The sequence below is a fragment of the Drosophila pseudoobscura genome, chromosome 3 (genome assembly GCF_009870125.1).
Source record: "Drosophila pseudoobscura strain MV-25-SWS-2005 chromosome 3, UCI_Dpse_MV25, whole genome shotgun sequence".
Classification (NCBI taxonomy): Eukaryota; Metazoa; Arthropoda; class Insecta; order Diptera; family Drosophilidae; genus Drosophila; species Drosophila pseudoobscura.
This window is the reverse complement of record NC_046680.1, coordinates 17,340,758-17,356,423: the sequence shown is the minus strand read 5'-3', so window position 1 is coordinate 17,356,423 and position 15,666 is coordinate 17,340,758. Positions and strand designations below refer to the sequence as shown.

The 15,666-nt window shown below is 45.9% G+C and overlaps 5 protein-coding genes across 8 annotated transcripts; 2 read left to right on the top strand and 3 right to left on the bottom strand.

The window, feature by feature from the left end:
- Nucleotides 1–1,576: 1,576 nt before the first annotated feature.
- CCT8 (chaperonin containing TCP1 subunit 8) lies at nucleotides 1,577–3,737 on the bottom strand. Its single transcript, XM_001361474.5, has 3 exons — nucleotides 3,578–3,737; nucleotides 2,369–3,399; nucleotides 1,577–2,309 (listed from the first exon to the last, which is right to left on the bottom strand). The coding sequence occupies exons 1-3, from the start codon at nucleotides 3,635–3,637 to the stop codon at nucleotides 1,760–1,762; spliced, it is 1,641 nt and encodes a 546-aa protein (XP_001361511.1). The 5' UTR covers nucleotides 3,638–3,737; the 3' UTR covers nucleotides 1,577–1,759.
- A 276-nt stretch (nucleotides 3,738–4,013) lies between these two features.
- On the top strand, nucleotides 4,014–7,419 carry LOC4805044 (WD repeat-containing protein 43). Its single transcript, XM_001361472.4, has 7 exons — nucleotides 4,014–4,364; nucleotides 4,424–4,953; nucleotides 5,009–5,491; nucleotides 5,550–5,678; nucleotides 5,742–5,891; nucleotides 6,945–7,045; nucleotides 7,106–7,419. The coding sequence occupies exons 1-7, from the start codon at nucleotides 4,059–4,061 to the stop codon at nucleotides 7,294–7,296; spliced, it is 1,890 nt and encodes a 629-aa protein (XP_001361509.3). The 5' UTR covers nucleotides 4,014–4,058; the 3' UTR covers nucleotides 7,297–7,419.
- Nucleotides 5,897–6,908, bottom strand: LOC4805045 (uncharacterized). The gene has a single exon (XM_001361473.4). The coding sequence runs from the start codon at nucleotides 6,851–6,853 to the stop codon at nucleotides 5,939–5,941; it is 915 nt and encodes a 304-aa protein (XP_001361510.3). The 5' UTR covers nucleotides 6,854–6,908; the 3' UTR covers nucleotides 5,897–5,938.
- On the bottom strand, nucleotides 7,416–10,998 carry Pgi (glucose-6-phosphate isomerase). Of its 2 annotated transcripts, XM_015184900.2 has the most exons (6): nucleotides 10,763–10,998; nucleotides 10,545–10,685; nucleotides 8,868–9,450; nucleotides 8,563–8,802; nucleotides 7,967–8,495; nucleotides 7,416–7,900 (listed from the first exon to the last, which is right to left on the bottom strand). In XM_015184900.2, exons 2-6 carry the CDS (start codon nucleotides 10,679–10,681, stop codon nucleotides 7,710–7,712), a joined length of 1,680 nt encoding a protein of 559 aa, XP_015040386.1. In that variant the 5' UTR covers nucleotides 10,682–10,685; nucleotides 10,763–10,998; the 3' UTR covers nucleotides 7,416–7,709. The 2 variants fall into 2 exon arrangements, with proteins under 2 accessions (XP_015040386.1, XP_001361508.1); XM_001361471.5 differs by having other exon boundaries at nucleotides 10,545–10,998.
- A 496-nt stretch (nucleotides 10,999–11,494) lies between these two features.
- On the top strand, nucleotides 11,495–15,665 carry lin (protein lines homolog). 3 transcript variants are annotated; one of them, XM_033378585.1, is made up of 2 exons: nucleotides 11,495–11,756; nucleotides 12,241–15,665. In XM_033378585.1, exon 2 carries the CDS (start codon nucleotides 12,304–12,306, stop codon nucleotides 14,977–14,979), a length of 2,676 nt encoding a protein of 891 aa, XP_033234476.1. In that variant the 5' UTR covers nucleotides 11,495–11,756; nucleotides 12,241–12,303; the 3' UTR covers nucleotides 14,980–15,665. The 3 variants fall into 3 exon arrangements, with proteins under 3 accessions (XP_033234476.1, XP_033234475.1, XP_001361507.3); XM_033378584.1 differs by having other exon boundaries at nucleotides 11,495–12,173; XM_001361470.4 differs by having other exon boundaries at nucleotides 11,495–12,177.
- The last annotated feature ends 1 nt before the right edge of the window (nucleotide 15,666 follows it).

Here is a 15,666-nt window from a genome sequence, read left to right as displayed (position 1 = left end):
CGTTCATTATCAAGGTTTTCTTAGTCAAAATATATTACGAACCGCTGTAGTAGCGCAGCAAGCATATAATAATACCCAAAAATTGAACAAATCCAAATATTAAACTCTTTCTCTAGCGTAGTTTATCAATTTTGATTCACACAATATGCCAATATGAAAATATCCAATGAAAATGAAAAATTTGTATTTGCATTTTAGAACAATAATTAATTTCAGTTAAACCAGGCAAAATCCGAAAATTTTCTGCATTTTTAAGCTTACCGAAAATTTCAATTGACAAAAATGTGTGATTTTTTTCCAACCCCCTGGGAAAACATCCCAAATTTATGATACCACTATTATTTTCCTACACAATCTCCATCCATTCATAGTCATGATAATATAAAGGATTTAGAGGCAATCTATTAAAATGTAATTAGCATGATACGCAAAGTAATAACGGGAGAAAAGTTATTTTTATACACTCTAACGTGGCATGGGCATATTTGTATGGTATTGGAATGAACAGTAATGAGATTTCAGTTAAGGAAGGCACGCTTATCATACATACCATACCATACCATACTCGTACATGTTAAATAAGAAAAATACAGCATATGTTGATTTTCATCGTGACAATCTGTCAGCCTCCGGCCAGAGAAGACATGTTGTAATAATGAAAAATATGCAAATAGATATATAATTTAATCGATCGGTTCTTCCAGTGTTGCATTTAAATAGTTATTAATTGGCGGTACCTTTAGTTGATAAAGAAAAATCGTAGAACAAAATTAATTTAAGAATCACACATTTTTGAAGATGCGTTTGTTTTAAGAACTTTGTCTGAGATTTTGAACCACAGTTTGCTGTCGTGAGCAAACAGCAAAATGTGGCACAAAATGAACATTCGGATGGACTTTAAGAATTTTGAGTTAGGGGCCTTCAGATCAAAACTGCAGTTGGTTTAGGAGCCGCCTACACATACTTTCCGACATTTAGCAGAACAATTTTTGATTTTCCAGACAATGGCATTCAGTTATTCATTGGTTGAGATATTCTTTCATTTGTTTGGGCCAGCCAGGGGATTTGCTGCGGCGGATGGGCGAACGAACCATCCATTGGAGCACGGATGGACTCGTTCCCGTTCGCTAAGCGCAGACCCCCCGTCCAATTATTACCACTATTAATACTAAAAGGTAACCAAAAATAACCAATCACCAGCACACGCATCTTAGTCAAAATCATGTACATCGATCAGATATCACACTTTAACAAGTTTTATTCACTTCAATTGAAAAGCGACAACGAGATCGTATTTTATTCGAAAACTAATAGAAATATTTAGGGACGGCACTGTCTCCGCACTGGGAGACGTTTGCCGAGTCCACACAAATATTATTGAAATGTATCTGCAAATAAGCATTTGAAATATCTATTGTACTCAACTCAAATGAACAAAACAAATAATCGTTTGCTTATATTCCAAAAATAAAATTGCGATAACTACCTTAGATGAGTTATCCTAGCGGAGGCACCAGGTTCGGTGCGAAAACACACCCAAACATTGTTTTATTTCCTCAAAAATGAAAGACCTAACTCAGTTTTCGTAAGTTACGTTTATTAATACAAGAAACTGTGTGCATGTAGGCATGAGTGTAAGTGTGAGAGTGTGTGAGAGATGTTAATGAAATTTATAATTTCCATGGGGCCTCTTGTGTGAAGCAATTTTTGCAGGAGCTGGAGAAACTAGGGGTAGTATGTTAGATGTTAGGCGAGATGTTTAGCTCTCATCATCACTGCCGGCAGCCTGACGCGGCTTGGGACCTCCGGCACGCTTGGCCATGATAATCTGATCCACCTTCAAGATGGTTGTGGCCGCACCAACAGCGTACTTGAGACCCCAGAACTTTCCCTGATACAGGTCGAAGATCTTTGCCTTCGCCGCATCTATTGTGCTCGCCGTCTCTGCTTCAATGTCGAAACCGATGTTCTTGCCGCTCTCGGAATTGTGAGCCAAATACAATAGGTTGACGGCTTCGGTGCCATTGAATCCAGAGTTTTCGGACAGGGCCTTGGGGAACACTTCGAGAGCCTGGGCAAACTTGCGCACAGAGTACTGCTCCAGGCCTGGCAAAGTGTCAGCATACGCCGACAGCTGGGTGGCCAGCTCAATTTCGGTGGCCCCGGCTCCTGGCAGATAGCGTCCATCGCGTGTCAGGCACTTGAAGCTGTTCACGGCGTCGTCCAGGGCGCGCTCGATGTCGTCCATGAAGTTGTCTGTGGCACCACGGATCACAACTGTGGCAATGCGCGAGTCTTTGCCCTCGTTTCTAAAAAAATACGCTGTTATTTGGACAGTTTCATGACATTATTTAATGGCATTACTCACCTGAATGCTACGATTGTCGTGTCGCCCAACTCCTCAATGCACACCTTGTCACAGTAGCCCAACTCTTCCTGGCTAGGCGTGGTAATGCGAGGTAGAACTGTGGCGTTCACAGAACGACTCAAACGGCGCAAGTCGAACTTGGAGTTCAAACGCACAGCCATGAGGCCATATTTGTTGAGGAAATGCAAGGCCATGTCACCGACTTTACCACCGGCAACGATAACCTTTACACCGGCATCGGCAATGGCTTTGATTTGATTCTCCAGTAGACTCTCCTCTCCAGATGAGAACTTCATGAGTTCGTCCGCCGACTTAATTAATACTGTGCCCTTGGTCTCTGTCTGAATAATGTCGACGGGGCACGAGAATATGGCGATCTTGGCCTTTTCGGCAAAAGTGACATCGCCCTCCACGAAGCGCTTGAAGACCATACCGCGGACTACCTCCGACTTGGGCAGACCACTACCGAGGATCTTGCATATGCGAATGTTGTCCACGTTGAATGTGCCCTCATCAGGCAATATGGAGACACAGGCCTTGCTCACCAGGTCATTGAGGAAGTCCTCCTGGCCGTACTGTTTCGACATGATGGTTGTGCGAAGGACATCCTTAACCTTGTCAACATTACGATAGTCCTCAATTTTATGGCAAACCAATTTGGGCAAGATTTCAAGAGCCTTTTCCAGTGCCTTTTCATAGCCATCGGCTATTTCGGCGGTGGTGATGCCCAAGCGCAGGAGCTCCTCTGCAGACTCGAGCAGAGCGCCGGCCAGAACCACAACGAAGTTTGTGCCATCTCCGACCTCGGCGTCCTGCATTTGACTAGCCATAACGATCAGCTTAGCGGCAGGGTGCTCAACATCCAGCTCGCGCATTATGGTTCCGGCATCGCTTGTCACAAACTGCTTCTCAATGTGGTTGATGATCATTTTGTTCATTCCATTGGGGCCGTAGGCGGAACGCATTGTCTGAGCAAACTCCTTGCAGGCACTGATGTTACGGTAGACGGCCTCCTCCAAGCCGCTATACATCTGAGGATGTGAGACAAATTATGATTTCGAACATTTTTCAAGAAAATGCATGACTTTTGTCATGGCGATGACTAATCACGCGCCTCCCCGAGACGGCATGTTTTTATTTTACACAGAATTTCAATGAAATCTCGTTTTATATGGGCCATTTCTTATACATTCTTTATATTACACTTACCCGTGCGCCATCCTTTAGCATCTGCGACACTCCGGGTGCTTTTGGTACAGATAAAGCCATTTTTGTACACAGATTTCAATACACAGCTAGTCGGTCGGTAAGTTCCAGCAAGAGTTTGTCTAACCTCAAATAAATTTGACGGCGGGGAACATTCTGGACCTATTGTATTGAGGTGCTAGCGATGAGACTAATAACTATTCCATCGCAATGTATCGGATCTTTTTATGGAACTGCCACTTATTTGCTTTACATATATTTTAGTTTAAAATACCCTCTGCGGATTCCTAAAACAGACTTAGATTATATCTAGACTATTTAAATCTAAAAATAGTTTACTGTTGGCAAAGTTTTTCATACCCGTCTCTGGGGTATTTTCAAAAAAAAAATCGTTGCCATTTGGTGACCGATATATTAACATTTCTTATCGATAGGAATCGATAGAAGCCCCATTGCCGCAAATACGTAAATTTGTAAAATAACAATGTCGCAAGGCAAGAAGCACGTGTTGGGGTTTTCGCCCAATGGTGGTCAACTGTTTGCTTCTGTTGACGAGCTGGGAATACTGCGAGTATGGAACACAGAAACGAACACGCTGAAACAGGAGTTCACCCCGAACCTGCAGCTATCTGGCCCCTGCACAGCGCTCACGTGGGTTTTGGTGGCAGCGCAGCGGCCCAAGAGGTCTCGCAAGAGTCTGTCGACCCAAGAGGAACCCAGCGACCAACTCTACATTGCTTTGGGCACGCTGAAAGGCGGCGTTGTTATATATTCATTGGCCGAGGGAAAGGTAAGAATTGATTAGTTCATGGAACCACAATCCCCAGTAATGTTCTCGTACCATTGCAGATTGAACGTAATCTGAGTGGCGACAGTCACGATGGTCCAGTCACCTCGATTGCTTACGACAATGCTGGGCTTTTGTATACCGTGGGAGCCGATTGCCGGGCACTTGTCTGGTCTTTGGAGAAAGAACGCTGCATCAGTGACTGGCAGGTTGGGCCCGAAAAGCCGCGAAATATTGTATATCTCCCAAAGAGCCGGACCTTGGCAGTTGGCTCGCGCCAGTTGAAGGTCTATGATGTTGATACTAAAGAGTTGGTGGAAACATTTACCGGGCACTCTGGCGAGGTTAATGCCATCAGCAGCGTTATGTGCACTGACAATGATGAATTCGTTCTGACTACAGCTCGTATGGAGAGAGTCATTTGCTTCTGGAAGATTGAGAAGAAGGGCAAAAACAAGGCCTCTTCCTGTACGCTGCTCATGGAGGATCTGGCGTACTGTTTGTCCAGCGAAGTTCACGACGACGGACAGCTGCGGGTGGCGAGTGTGACGCGCAACGGCATCATACACATATACCTGTTGAATGTGAACAGGTACACCATTGAGATTTAAACAAATAATACATAATCATGCTTAAACTATCCGCAGTCTATCAGCCGAAAAGTTCGTTAAGCCGAAAACCTCCCTGCAAATCGTTTCGGATGGCGCCGATACGGTCGAGCCCATTCATGCTCTGGCGTCTCACTTTGTAACTGACACAAATCGTTCGCACGAGATTCTTTTCGGCTACGGAAATCGCAAACAAATTCAATTCGAACGCATTACCCCTAACTATGCTGAGAAATTGAATGTTATCGTTCGCGCCGACCCGAAGAAGCTGTATGCTAAGAAAAAGGGCAAGGAGCAGGCCTTGCAGGCCGCCCACAAAACTCTCGCTCCTGTAGTGAGTCAGAAGATTGTGGAGTACAATAGTGCTCTGCCGATTTCCCAGAAGAAAGTACAAAACGACGTTCCAATGGAGGCGCGCCTGCAGCACCTGCAAATCAAGGCCACCAAACAGGGTGCTGGAAAGCTGCAAACACAAAGCAAGACACAGCTTCTGATGCAGGCACTGCACAGCAAAGATCAGGCGTATGTTGCTGATATAAATTATATGCTGAAGAGCGCACTCAACAGTCTTCTATTTTAGCATGATTGACGCAGTCCTCAGTACCCATGACAAGGAGACGATACAGTTGACTTTGGACCGCCTGCCGCTCGAATATGTCAACCCATTGGTGAATGAACTCTCAATACTTATACAAGGAAAGCATGCCAAGTAAGCGCATATTTCGTTGAGTGTACAATGGCGGATTTACTTAAGTGGCTCCTTAAATTACAGTGTTACATCAGCCATACGCTGGCTGCAAGTACTGGCCTGCACGCACACGAGTGCCTTGATGTCTGAAGACAAACAGGCATTGCGCGAAAAGTTGGGAATTTGCCTTGGTGTTGCGGAGCAGCGCATGCATTGTCTTTCGGATGCACTACAGTAAGTGTTTGGTAAATCGAAACAGTTTTATTGGCATTCAATTCGCATTAGGGCTTGCCCTTCTTGGTCTTCGTGGATTTCTTCGGCTTCTCCACAGTGCCGTGGCGGCATTCGCAGATCTCAGCGTAGAAGGCCAGCTTGGTGTGCAGTATGGTATCAATGTAGAATCTTTGAAAAGAAAACGAGCTCTGCGAACGCTCGCCCACCGCATAGTACAGAGTGTTGTAGCCCTCAAAGCGGTATGTGATCATTACTGGATAGTGCTTCGGCACCAGCTTTGAAACGGTTATGATGAATCGCACCTTTGCCACTGCCAGTGGGTTAGGACAGCGGGGCGTGGGCCGTGAGAAATGTGCATCGGCAAAGTAGATCTTTCCCTTGATGGGAACATCGTGTTGAATGGGGTTGCTCAGAACCGCACACTTTGTGTCTGGCGATAGCTGCCACAGGCCAATAAAGTCCTGGATCTCGGAAAGTACAGTGCTGTACTCGAATGACCCAATGGTCGTCGGTTTGCGAAGCAATCCGCTGGAGCCCGAGCTCGGACCATATTCACCCACTGCAATTTTTGTAGCAACAGTAGTGGTTTCATGCTCCTCGTCGGCAATTGTCGTCACCGTAAAATCGACCAGAGTAGGCACACTGACCACGGGCTTCGGTTTTTCTGGAAGCTTGTAGCAAAACAGTCCCCGTGGATCGGACTGAACTATGGTCAGGGCTTCGCAAATGGTGGAATCGACCAAGTCCATGACGCACTGCATGTCGGCGTCATCACAAACTGGCTTGTTGCAATGGGCCACTGCATCGGCGATGCTTGCGATATTGCCCATGGGGGAGACGAGCGCATTCAAACCGTCATGCTCATTGTCCGAAGTCCTGTTCAATCGTCGCGAATTCATCAGAATGGAGACTTGCGAAAATTTTCGCTCATTTAGATCCGAGTCCGAGACGAGGTTTTCCATTTTAGCTTAATTTGGAGTTTTTTTTATTTCAGTTAAATATATTTTGTATATATATACTGTTTAAAGTCAGATTTGTAATGTCTACTCTTAGAATATCTGGACGCGTCAACCTGATCATCAGTCAAATGAAGCGAAATGCAGATAACCATTTGAACGAAAGCAACGTTTTAATTGTGGAAGAAGAAGAGGAAGGTGGGTATTGTGAAATTATTCTTTACCATAGTCCCACTAATCAATTTTTTTGTGCTTCAGATGAGCCCGCCGATACGCAGAGTGATAGCGCAAAGGGTGATAGCAACTGGAGCGATCTGGAAGACCAGAACATCAGCTTAAACAGTATTGCAGACGAAGACCTGGCAGCAGACGATGATGTGGCGGCCGATGAGGACGATCTGGCAATGACTCAAGGCTCGGACGATGACGATGATGATTTGAGCGATTAAGCGACTGACTCCCATGAATCAGCGGATTAGTTTGTTCCTCTATACGTTAGGTTAGGTACCATTGCAATTTCTTTATTGTCCTATCCCCCGGCCAATTAAACTAGTGCTGTTTTCCACACTGAATTTCATGCAATTTTTATTTGTGTTTATTAACTACGTGCAACAACGAATAGGAGCCAATTATTTTTTTAATTTCCGACATTAGCAAGCAAACGTAAACATTTCATTTCCATTTCCAATCTATGAATATGGTAGAATATTGTGCCAAGAACAGGGGTTTGGTTTCATTTCTATAGGTAATTTGAGTATACATAAGTAGAAGCTCATCCAATAACAGCACAGGAACTACTAATAGGTGTTTTTGAGTGTGAGTTCGCGCGAACATTTTCATCTCATTTTAATTGTCAACAAATCTACTTCCAGTTTGCCTTAAGGAAATTAATTAAACCGTTCGTGGAACTGTCGTGAGAAGAGACCTCGACACAAGTGTCAAGCTCCGGCTCGATGGCCTTGGCCAGTTGCTTCCCCAACTCAACGCCCCACTGATCGAACGAGTTGATGTCCCAAATGATGCCTTGCACGAAGATCTTGTGCTCGTAGAGGGCTGAAAGTTGAATGAAATCAATAATTAATTGAAGTGTCTTGTGAAATTCAATTCGGCCAAACGTACCAATCAATGCGCCCAGTGTAAATGGCGACACTTTCTTCACCACAATTGAGTTCGTCGGCCGATTGCCAGCGAACACTTTGTGCGGCAGCAGGTTTTCCAGCTCGTTGCCGCACAATCCGGCCTTGGTAAGCTCCTGCTTGGCCTCATCGGACGTTTTGCCGGCCATTAGAGCCTCCGTTTGGGCCAGAAAATTTGAGAGTAGAATCTTGTGGTGCTTGCCGCCGGCAATGGGATTGTGCGTCTGGGCGGGGGCAATAAAATCGCATGGGATCAGGCGAGTGCCCTGATGGATAAGCTGGTAAAAGGCGTGTTGGCCATTGGTGCCTGGCTCGCCCCACACAATCGGACCGGTGCTATATTTAACTGGCTTGCCCGACTTGCTAACGAACTTTCCGTTGCTCTCCATGTCGCCCTGCTGGAAATAGGCAGCGAAGCGGTGCAAGTACTGATCGTATGGCAGTAGGGCGTGTGTTTCAGCATTGTAGAAGTTCGAATACCAGACGCCCAGCAGAGCCAGAATGACAGGTGCCTGATAACCAAAAAACCAAATATTTAAACATGGTAGGAGCTGCCCACAAATATCAATCTCGACTTACATTTTTGTCCAGCGGCGATGTCTTGAAGTGATTATCCATGTAATGGGCACCATCCAAAAGCTGTTCGAAGTTCTCGAACCCAATGGACAAGCAAATGGACAGCCCAATAGCCGACCAGAGCGAGTAGCGTCCTCCCACCCAATCCCAGAAGCCGAACATGTTGGCGCTATCGATACCGAAGGCAGTCACCTTCTCCTTGTTGGTCGACAGAGCCACAAAATGCTTGGCCACGGCATCCGCCTAGATGGGGAGAATGGGGAAAATCAATAGTAAATTCATACACCAGCACCTGGCAATCCACCTACATCCTTGGCATGCTCCAACAGCCAGGTCTTGGCCGAAGTCGCATTGGTGATGGTCTCCTGAGTGGTGAATGTCTTCGACGCTATAATGAACAATGTTGTCTCGTAGTTGACTTTCTTCAGAACCTCCGCCATATGGGTGCCGTCGATGTTGGACACGAAATGGGAGTACAAGCCCTTGCCGTAGGGTTTCAGAGCTTCGGTAACCATCAAGGGTCCCAGATCGGAGCCACCGATTCCGATATTGACCACGTCGGTGATCTGTTTTCCAGTGCTTCCACGCCACACTCCAGAGATTACCTTGTTGGTGAACTCCTTCATGTGTTGGAGCTCGGCCCGCACATCTGGCATCACATCCTTGTTATCCACCAGGACGGCGTCCGCACTCCGGTTCCGCAACGCCGTATGCAGGACGGCACGATTCTCGGTAATATTTATGTGCTGGCCGCTGAACATGGCATCGCGGGCTGGCTCCACTCTCCGCGACTTGGCCAGATCGATGAGCAAGTTCCAAACATCATCGTTGACGCGATTCTTGGAGTAGTCCAGAAGTATTTCACCATCGTTTGGGGTACGCAAGCGTAGGCTGAAATGAAAACATAAAAGTTAAAATGGAAAATCTACCATTAAGGCTGTGACGCTGCGTGCAAGACAATATGATCCCATTACCCCAATTAAAAAACTTAAACGAGGGGGAACGTTGTGAGTTGCTGCGGAGACCGCAAACGATCTGAATCAGCAATCTGATAGATATGGTCGTTATCTATGATTCTGCGTTTTTAGTTTTCTCGAATCTTCGATATTGTGGATGCCACAGATTTTCGTTATTTGTGGGGGCGGAAAGGGGTGGGGCCAAATTTTGAGATATACGTTTTATAGTGAGATCAAACAGGAGTGTGGATACCAAATTTGGTTGTTCTAGCTTTTATAGTCTCTGAGATCTTGGAACTCACAATTTGCAAACTGACCATGAAACCTGTGTGTTAGGGAGAGACAGAGCGAGAAAGAATGAAATTGTTTTCTTGATTCTGGCTGTAATAATCATACGATCTGGTTCAGATTTTGCAGTTTAAAAGATATGGTCATTCTTTACGATTATGCGTTTTTAGTTTTTCGTATCTTTGAATTTGTGGATGCCACAGATTTTCGCCCTTTGTGGGGGCGGAAGTGGGCGGGGCGAAGTTTTGAAATATTCTTGTAACAGCGACATATCACAGAAGTCCGGATTTGAAATGTCGTTGCTCTAGCTCTTATAGTCTTTGAGCACTAGGCGCTGATAGGGACGGACAGACGGAGAGACGGACAGACAGAAAGGGCTCAATCGACTCGGCTATTGATGCTGATCAAGAATATATATTTTTTATAGGGTCCATTTTCACCACAAAACGAATATACCCAAATACTCATTTTGAGTATAGGGTATAAAAACCAAAGAAAGGTGACAAACGGGTGGGGGATTGGGGGTGGGAGGTGGTGGGTGGAACGGGGGGGGGCAAACTTGAAACATTGCATTTGATAAGAAAGTAAAAGTACGATCAAATATATATATGTACATACCCCCACTCGTAAATTTGTGTATTGTATGCCAACCTTTTTGGTATACTTAATTCTTAATCAAACCAATCATTTTAATTGATTTTTAATTGATAAAATAGTTATTTTAAATGCAAATGAACTCACCTGAACTTTGAAAATCGCTTCGGATCGTTAACAAATAAATCTTTAATAACAATTTTATTGTGATTGGCGTCGTAGTAGTCCTGGAGTTTTTTGAAAGCGGGCTCCTCGTTTAGAGGCGGCAGGGGGGTTCCGGCCATTTTTCTTGGGGGGAGGTTGGGAGGTTTTTTTCGTTAAAAACTTAAAGTCGCAAAAAACACGAGAAAATCGCGAAACTTCACTTAAATACGGCCACTTGACACAGGTTATTTTTTTTATAAATCCGGAATAATTCCGGAAAACAGGACCACAGCTTCGCCGTTATAGATATTTTATTTTATTTTTTTAAAAACAGCTGATTTTTTATTTTTTTTCCAAAAATTTTCGCTGTCGGCAAAATTTTACAAAATTTCTCCAATGTCAAATGAAAAACAAGACTCAGAGTTGCCACGTGGTGGTTTTTCTGACAGGGTGGGACCACTGTGAAACTAAGGCTGCCAAGTGTCTCAACTATCAATTGCCAATTATCGAATGGATAGTATCGATAGCACTCTTCGTGGTTGAATGCAATACCCTCAGGAAAAGAGGGTATTATAGCACTGATGAAATGTTTGTCTATGAACTTTGTTTAAATCTGGGAAAAAGTCATTCTTCTGGGAAAGACGATTGGGTGTGAAAAACTTATGGCTTTGTGGCAGATTATAGGCGGCTGAGCGTTCTTCTCCCGAAAGACGAAATGAACCATGCAAAAATAGGATTACTTGGTTTTCCACGCTGGAGCGGAGCCCTTTGTTGTACCGTTAAGTATCCTTTTTTTTTTTTGAATTTTTGAATTTGTGTATCCATCTAAAATCAGCTGAGAAAAACCTTTTCTTTGGCATTTCATTGAATGTGAATTCTTTTATACGGTCACACTGATTGCTCACACGTTGCGCTATAAAAAAGGGTATGGAAAACAGGCAAAACGGCCAAGGCAAAGTGCAAGATTCCCACGAACCTCACCTCACCTTACGTATGGGGACAAAATCGACGTTTTGTCTTCAAGGTATATCAAGCAAATGGGGTAGATTTTACCCTGCATGCGTTTCACTTTCTGGACCGTTTAGCGTGGTGTCCATACCCTCTTTTGCCTCCCATTAGCAGCAAATAACCAGTAACGAGTAACAAAAATTGTTTTACGAAAAAAAATATGCACTGCCTAAAGATGGCGACGGGCTACTTGTGTCGGAAAGAGAGGTAGGGTAGTTGTTTTTTCAACAAAAATATAGGAAACAAAATAAAAGTGGTGCAAATTTCATAAACAAGAGGAGCTGGCTGTGTGCGTCGCAAACCGTAGTGAAAGACGAGCAAAAGCAGCGTCGAGAGAGTGAAGTGAAACTAATACAAACATTGGCATGGTAGTGGCGAGTGAGCAACAAGTGTCTAAAAAACATATTGTGGTCGTAAAAAATGTTAGGAAAAGCCATCAGCCCACCTGGCTACAGGTATATTGACTGCATCTGCCACAAATAAAGAGGCAAAACTGGTAGAAAAGAGCATTTCCAACCAAGGAACCGAGTCTCGCACACGTAACCTTGTGTGTGCGTAGCACGGAAGCTGTTTCTTGGCTTGGGCTGTGGCAGTGCAACGCCAACAAAATCGGAATACTTGTTCGTATGTATGTGGTTTCGGTTCGTGAGCTGTTTTGATTTTATAACCTAAACGGACTTATAAATTGCAGAGGATACGTGAAGCATTAGCCAGTAAAGTAAATATTCCAAAGACGTCGGGTACGTCACTGAAGATGGACAGCACATCTGGAGCTGGATCTGGAGCCGGAGCTGGCAGTGGTTCAAGTGGCAGCATCGCCGATGTTTGCCCCTGCTCAACGGTGGCTGCCACCGCTCACAACGAACAGCCGCAGACCAAGAGACAGAAGATTGAGAAGCAAATCAGAGTTGGCTCCAAGTCGTTGCCCCCCCCGCCACCGTCACCGCCGGATATACTAGATCGGCGGGATGCCCTAGATGCCAATAGCAACAACAATAAGAATCATCACATATGCTCATCGCTATCATCGTCCTCCACGCACTCGCTGTCAACACCCAGCAGCACCAACAACTCACCCACAACGACGCCATGCAGCTCGAGGGCAACCTCCTATACGCAGCTGCTCAGTGTACAGAGCTTAGTCCACAATATCTTGCCACAATCCGAGCTGCAAACCGACCCAGAGGCCACGAAGGATGAAGTGGACCGCGCCGCAAAATTGCCAGATCTGCTGACCATAACCACCGGCAGTAGCAGCATCATCAGCAGCAGCAATAGTAGTTGTAATATTAGCAATAGGAGCACTTGCATTGCGTCGGCTTCTTCATCGATTGATGATATGTTGGAGTTCGAGCAATCACTGACGCGCCAGTGCCTGTGTGGTGTTTCGGAGCGAACGCTTCGTAAGCCGTTCCAGTCGCACTACTCGCAGGACACAAACGGCCAGAAACGGATCGCCTACCTTAGGGAGTGGCCCACCAACAAGCTGCTGCAGTTCCTGTCCAATCTGCAGCTGTTGTTCGACATCTACTTGAAACAGAATGCCAAGGGCTTCATTTGTACGAGAATAATGGACGTTTGTGATGCCCTCATTCGGAACGACAACAAGCTTATCGACGAGATCATCGTGCTGGCTGGCTACAACAATTCCTATGTGCAATTTCTGGCGGGACGTGTGCTAGCCGCATTTCTGGTGATTGCTAAACAGGAACTGAATGATGAGTGGCTGCAGAAAATCGTCGACCAGCTCTTCAATTTCGAGCATCTCGACCAGGCGGCGGTGCAAAAGATCCACTTTAGCCTGGACATTATCAAGCGAATTGTCGAATGGAAGGATATAGAGACGCATCCGTTGGATGATGACTGGATGACGAGTACCACGAGTGTTGCTGGTGCTGCTGCGTCGTCCATTGCCCTGCCAGCGGATGCCGCTGTAAGCTACATGCACTTTCCAGTACAGGACCAGCCGCTGGCGACCAACTACTTTGCTCTACAATTCCGAGAGGATGCAGCGGGCGAGGCCGAGAGGGAGAGGGAGCCTGAAAGCAGGGATAGGGAGACGGAGAGGCGTAGGCGGAATGGCGGTCTGTACGATGATGATTCGATAAGCCCGCACCCCGCACAACCCGCATCCGTACCCGGCGGCTGTCACGTGGTCACTCTCACCGACTCCGAGAGCTTTGACACCACACATCTAAAGTGTATCACGATACAGAAGCTGGAGCACAAGTGGCCCACGCTGGTGAAGAACATGTCGGAGCTGATGGCACCCACCCACCAGGACACAGCGGAGCACTGCGTTCTCAACTTTCTGCAGCTGTGGGAGAACATTATTTCGGTCAAGGCCAATCTGTCCATCGACGAGACAAGACCCTACTACGCACAGCTGGACAAGTTTGAGCTCCTGCTCAACCACAGCCTGTCGTGCACCGTGTACAAGCAAATGCTGTGCCTGTTCAATGAGGCGCTGTGCTATGGCTCCACGCTAGCGCTGCAGGACATGCTGCCCGAGGAGACCTGCAAGCTGGCCCACCAGATCGTGTGTCATGTCCGTGGGTTTCGCATACTCGAATCATTGCCGCGACGCCAGCCGGACAATATGGTTAGCCTGATTGGCTACAATGGCACACCCCTTGTTTATGCGAATGGTGCCATCGCCATAGCGACGATGGCGCGATCGGCGGATGCTGCAGTGCAAGATGCAGGCGAGGATGGGGCGCCAATGCCGCCGCTGGACCTAATAGAAATGGACAAGACGCTGCTGCAGAAGATGGTGCTGCTGGTGCTAAAGTCAATCGCGGTGACAGTGAAAGAGATCCGCAGCGATTCGTCCGACTCGTCCATTGATTCGAGCGACTACGATGCATTCCAGGACATGATGCTGATCGAGCGGTCCATTCGGGATGTGCTGAGCAAGCTGGAAACGTTCATCAAGCAGACCCTCGAGTTCCACCCGGAGTGTCATTTCAGCAAGATACTGATTCACCTATTCGACGACCAGGACGATCATTTGATTGAGGCCATGGTCTGCACCCTGGACGTGACGTCGGGCATCTCCTTCCGCAACAATGCCTTTCCCGAACTGGTGGCCATGCTGAACCCTGTGTATACGTTTCTGGAGTTCCTCAAGATGACTTCGAATAGCTCGGACCTGCTGCTGGACCTGCTGGTGAGCAACGAGACCTGCTTCCTGCTGTATCTGCTGCGCCTGCTCAAGTACATCCGCATGAACTGGACCATGTTTGTGCACAGCTGCCACAGCTTTGGCATGGGCAACGCCATGCTGGACGAGGCCATGGGCGTGCTGATCAGACTGCGCCTGCAGATATCGCGACTGGTCTCCCGCCAGCTCTATCCGTATGACATATCGCCGGTGCTGCGTCTGCTGGAGAGTTGCGAGAGTCTCTACGAGGGTAACGAGCTTAGTTAAATGCAACGGAATAAACACCTGTCCTGTCCTTTCCTGTTTAACCACATGCAATTAAAATACGTAATTTATTTTAAAATTTAATGTAATAGGAGAAGCTAGCGCAAAAATCGATGAAGAATCCTTGTAGAATATCCTTGAAGTGTACTAGATCTAAGCCATATCGTGCCCCTGCTGATTGCAGCCCATATTCCATATAATTATCTCTAAATTAACGTTCCGTTCCGACTCAATAATCCAATACTATACGATACGAGTATAAATATGTCATTAAGTTTTTTGTACACCCTGTCATCCGCTTTGAAGATCGACCTAACAATCTAGATACATAAACGTATGTAATTGTCACTGCAATGAGCATGACAAGATTGTAGCTAGCTCGTAGTTAATGGTAATGTTGTAGGTACTGAACTCCAAACTAAGCTGCACGCTAGCCTAAGATTGTTTTAATCTTGCCTTAAGTAGAATAATGTACCATAGTAATCGGCACCATGGATGGAGGAAAATACATTTTGCTCGTTCCGCCGCTCGCCGCTTGTGCAATTCGGGAAACGTGTGTACAAATTTTTGGTGTCTTCGCGATTGCATCGGCGGGTGCGTTTTAAAATACTTGAATAATACTATAGTTTAATGAATTAATTAACTAATTAACTGATTAAAAGAAACGCATTAAGAACAACAAAAAACAAC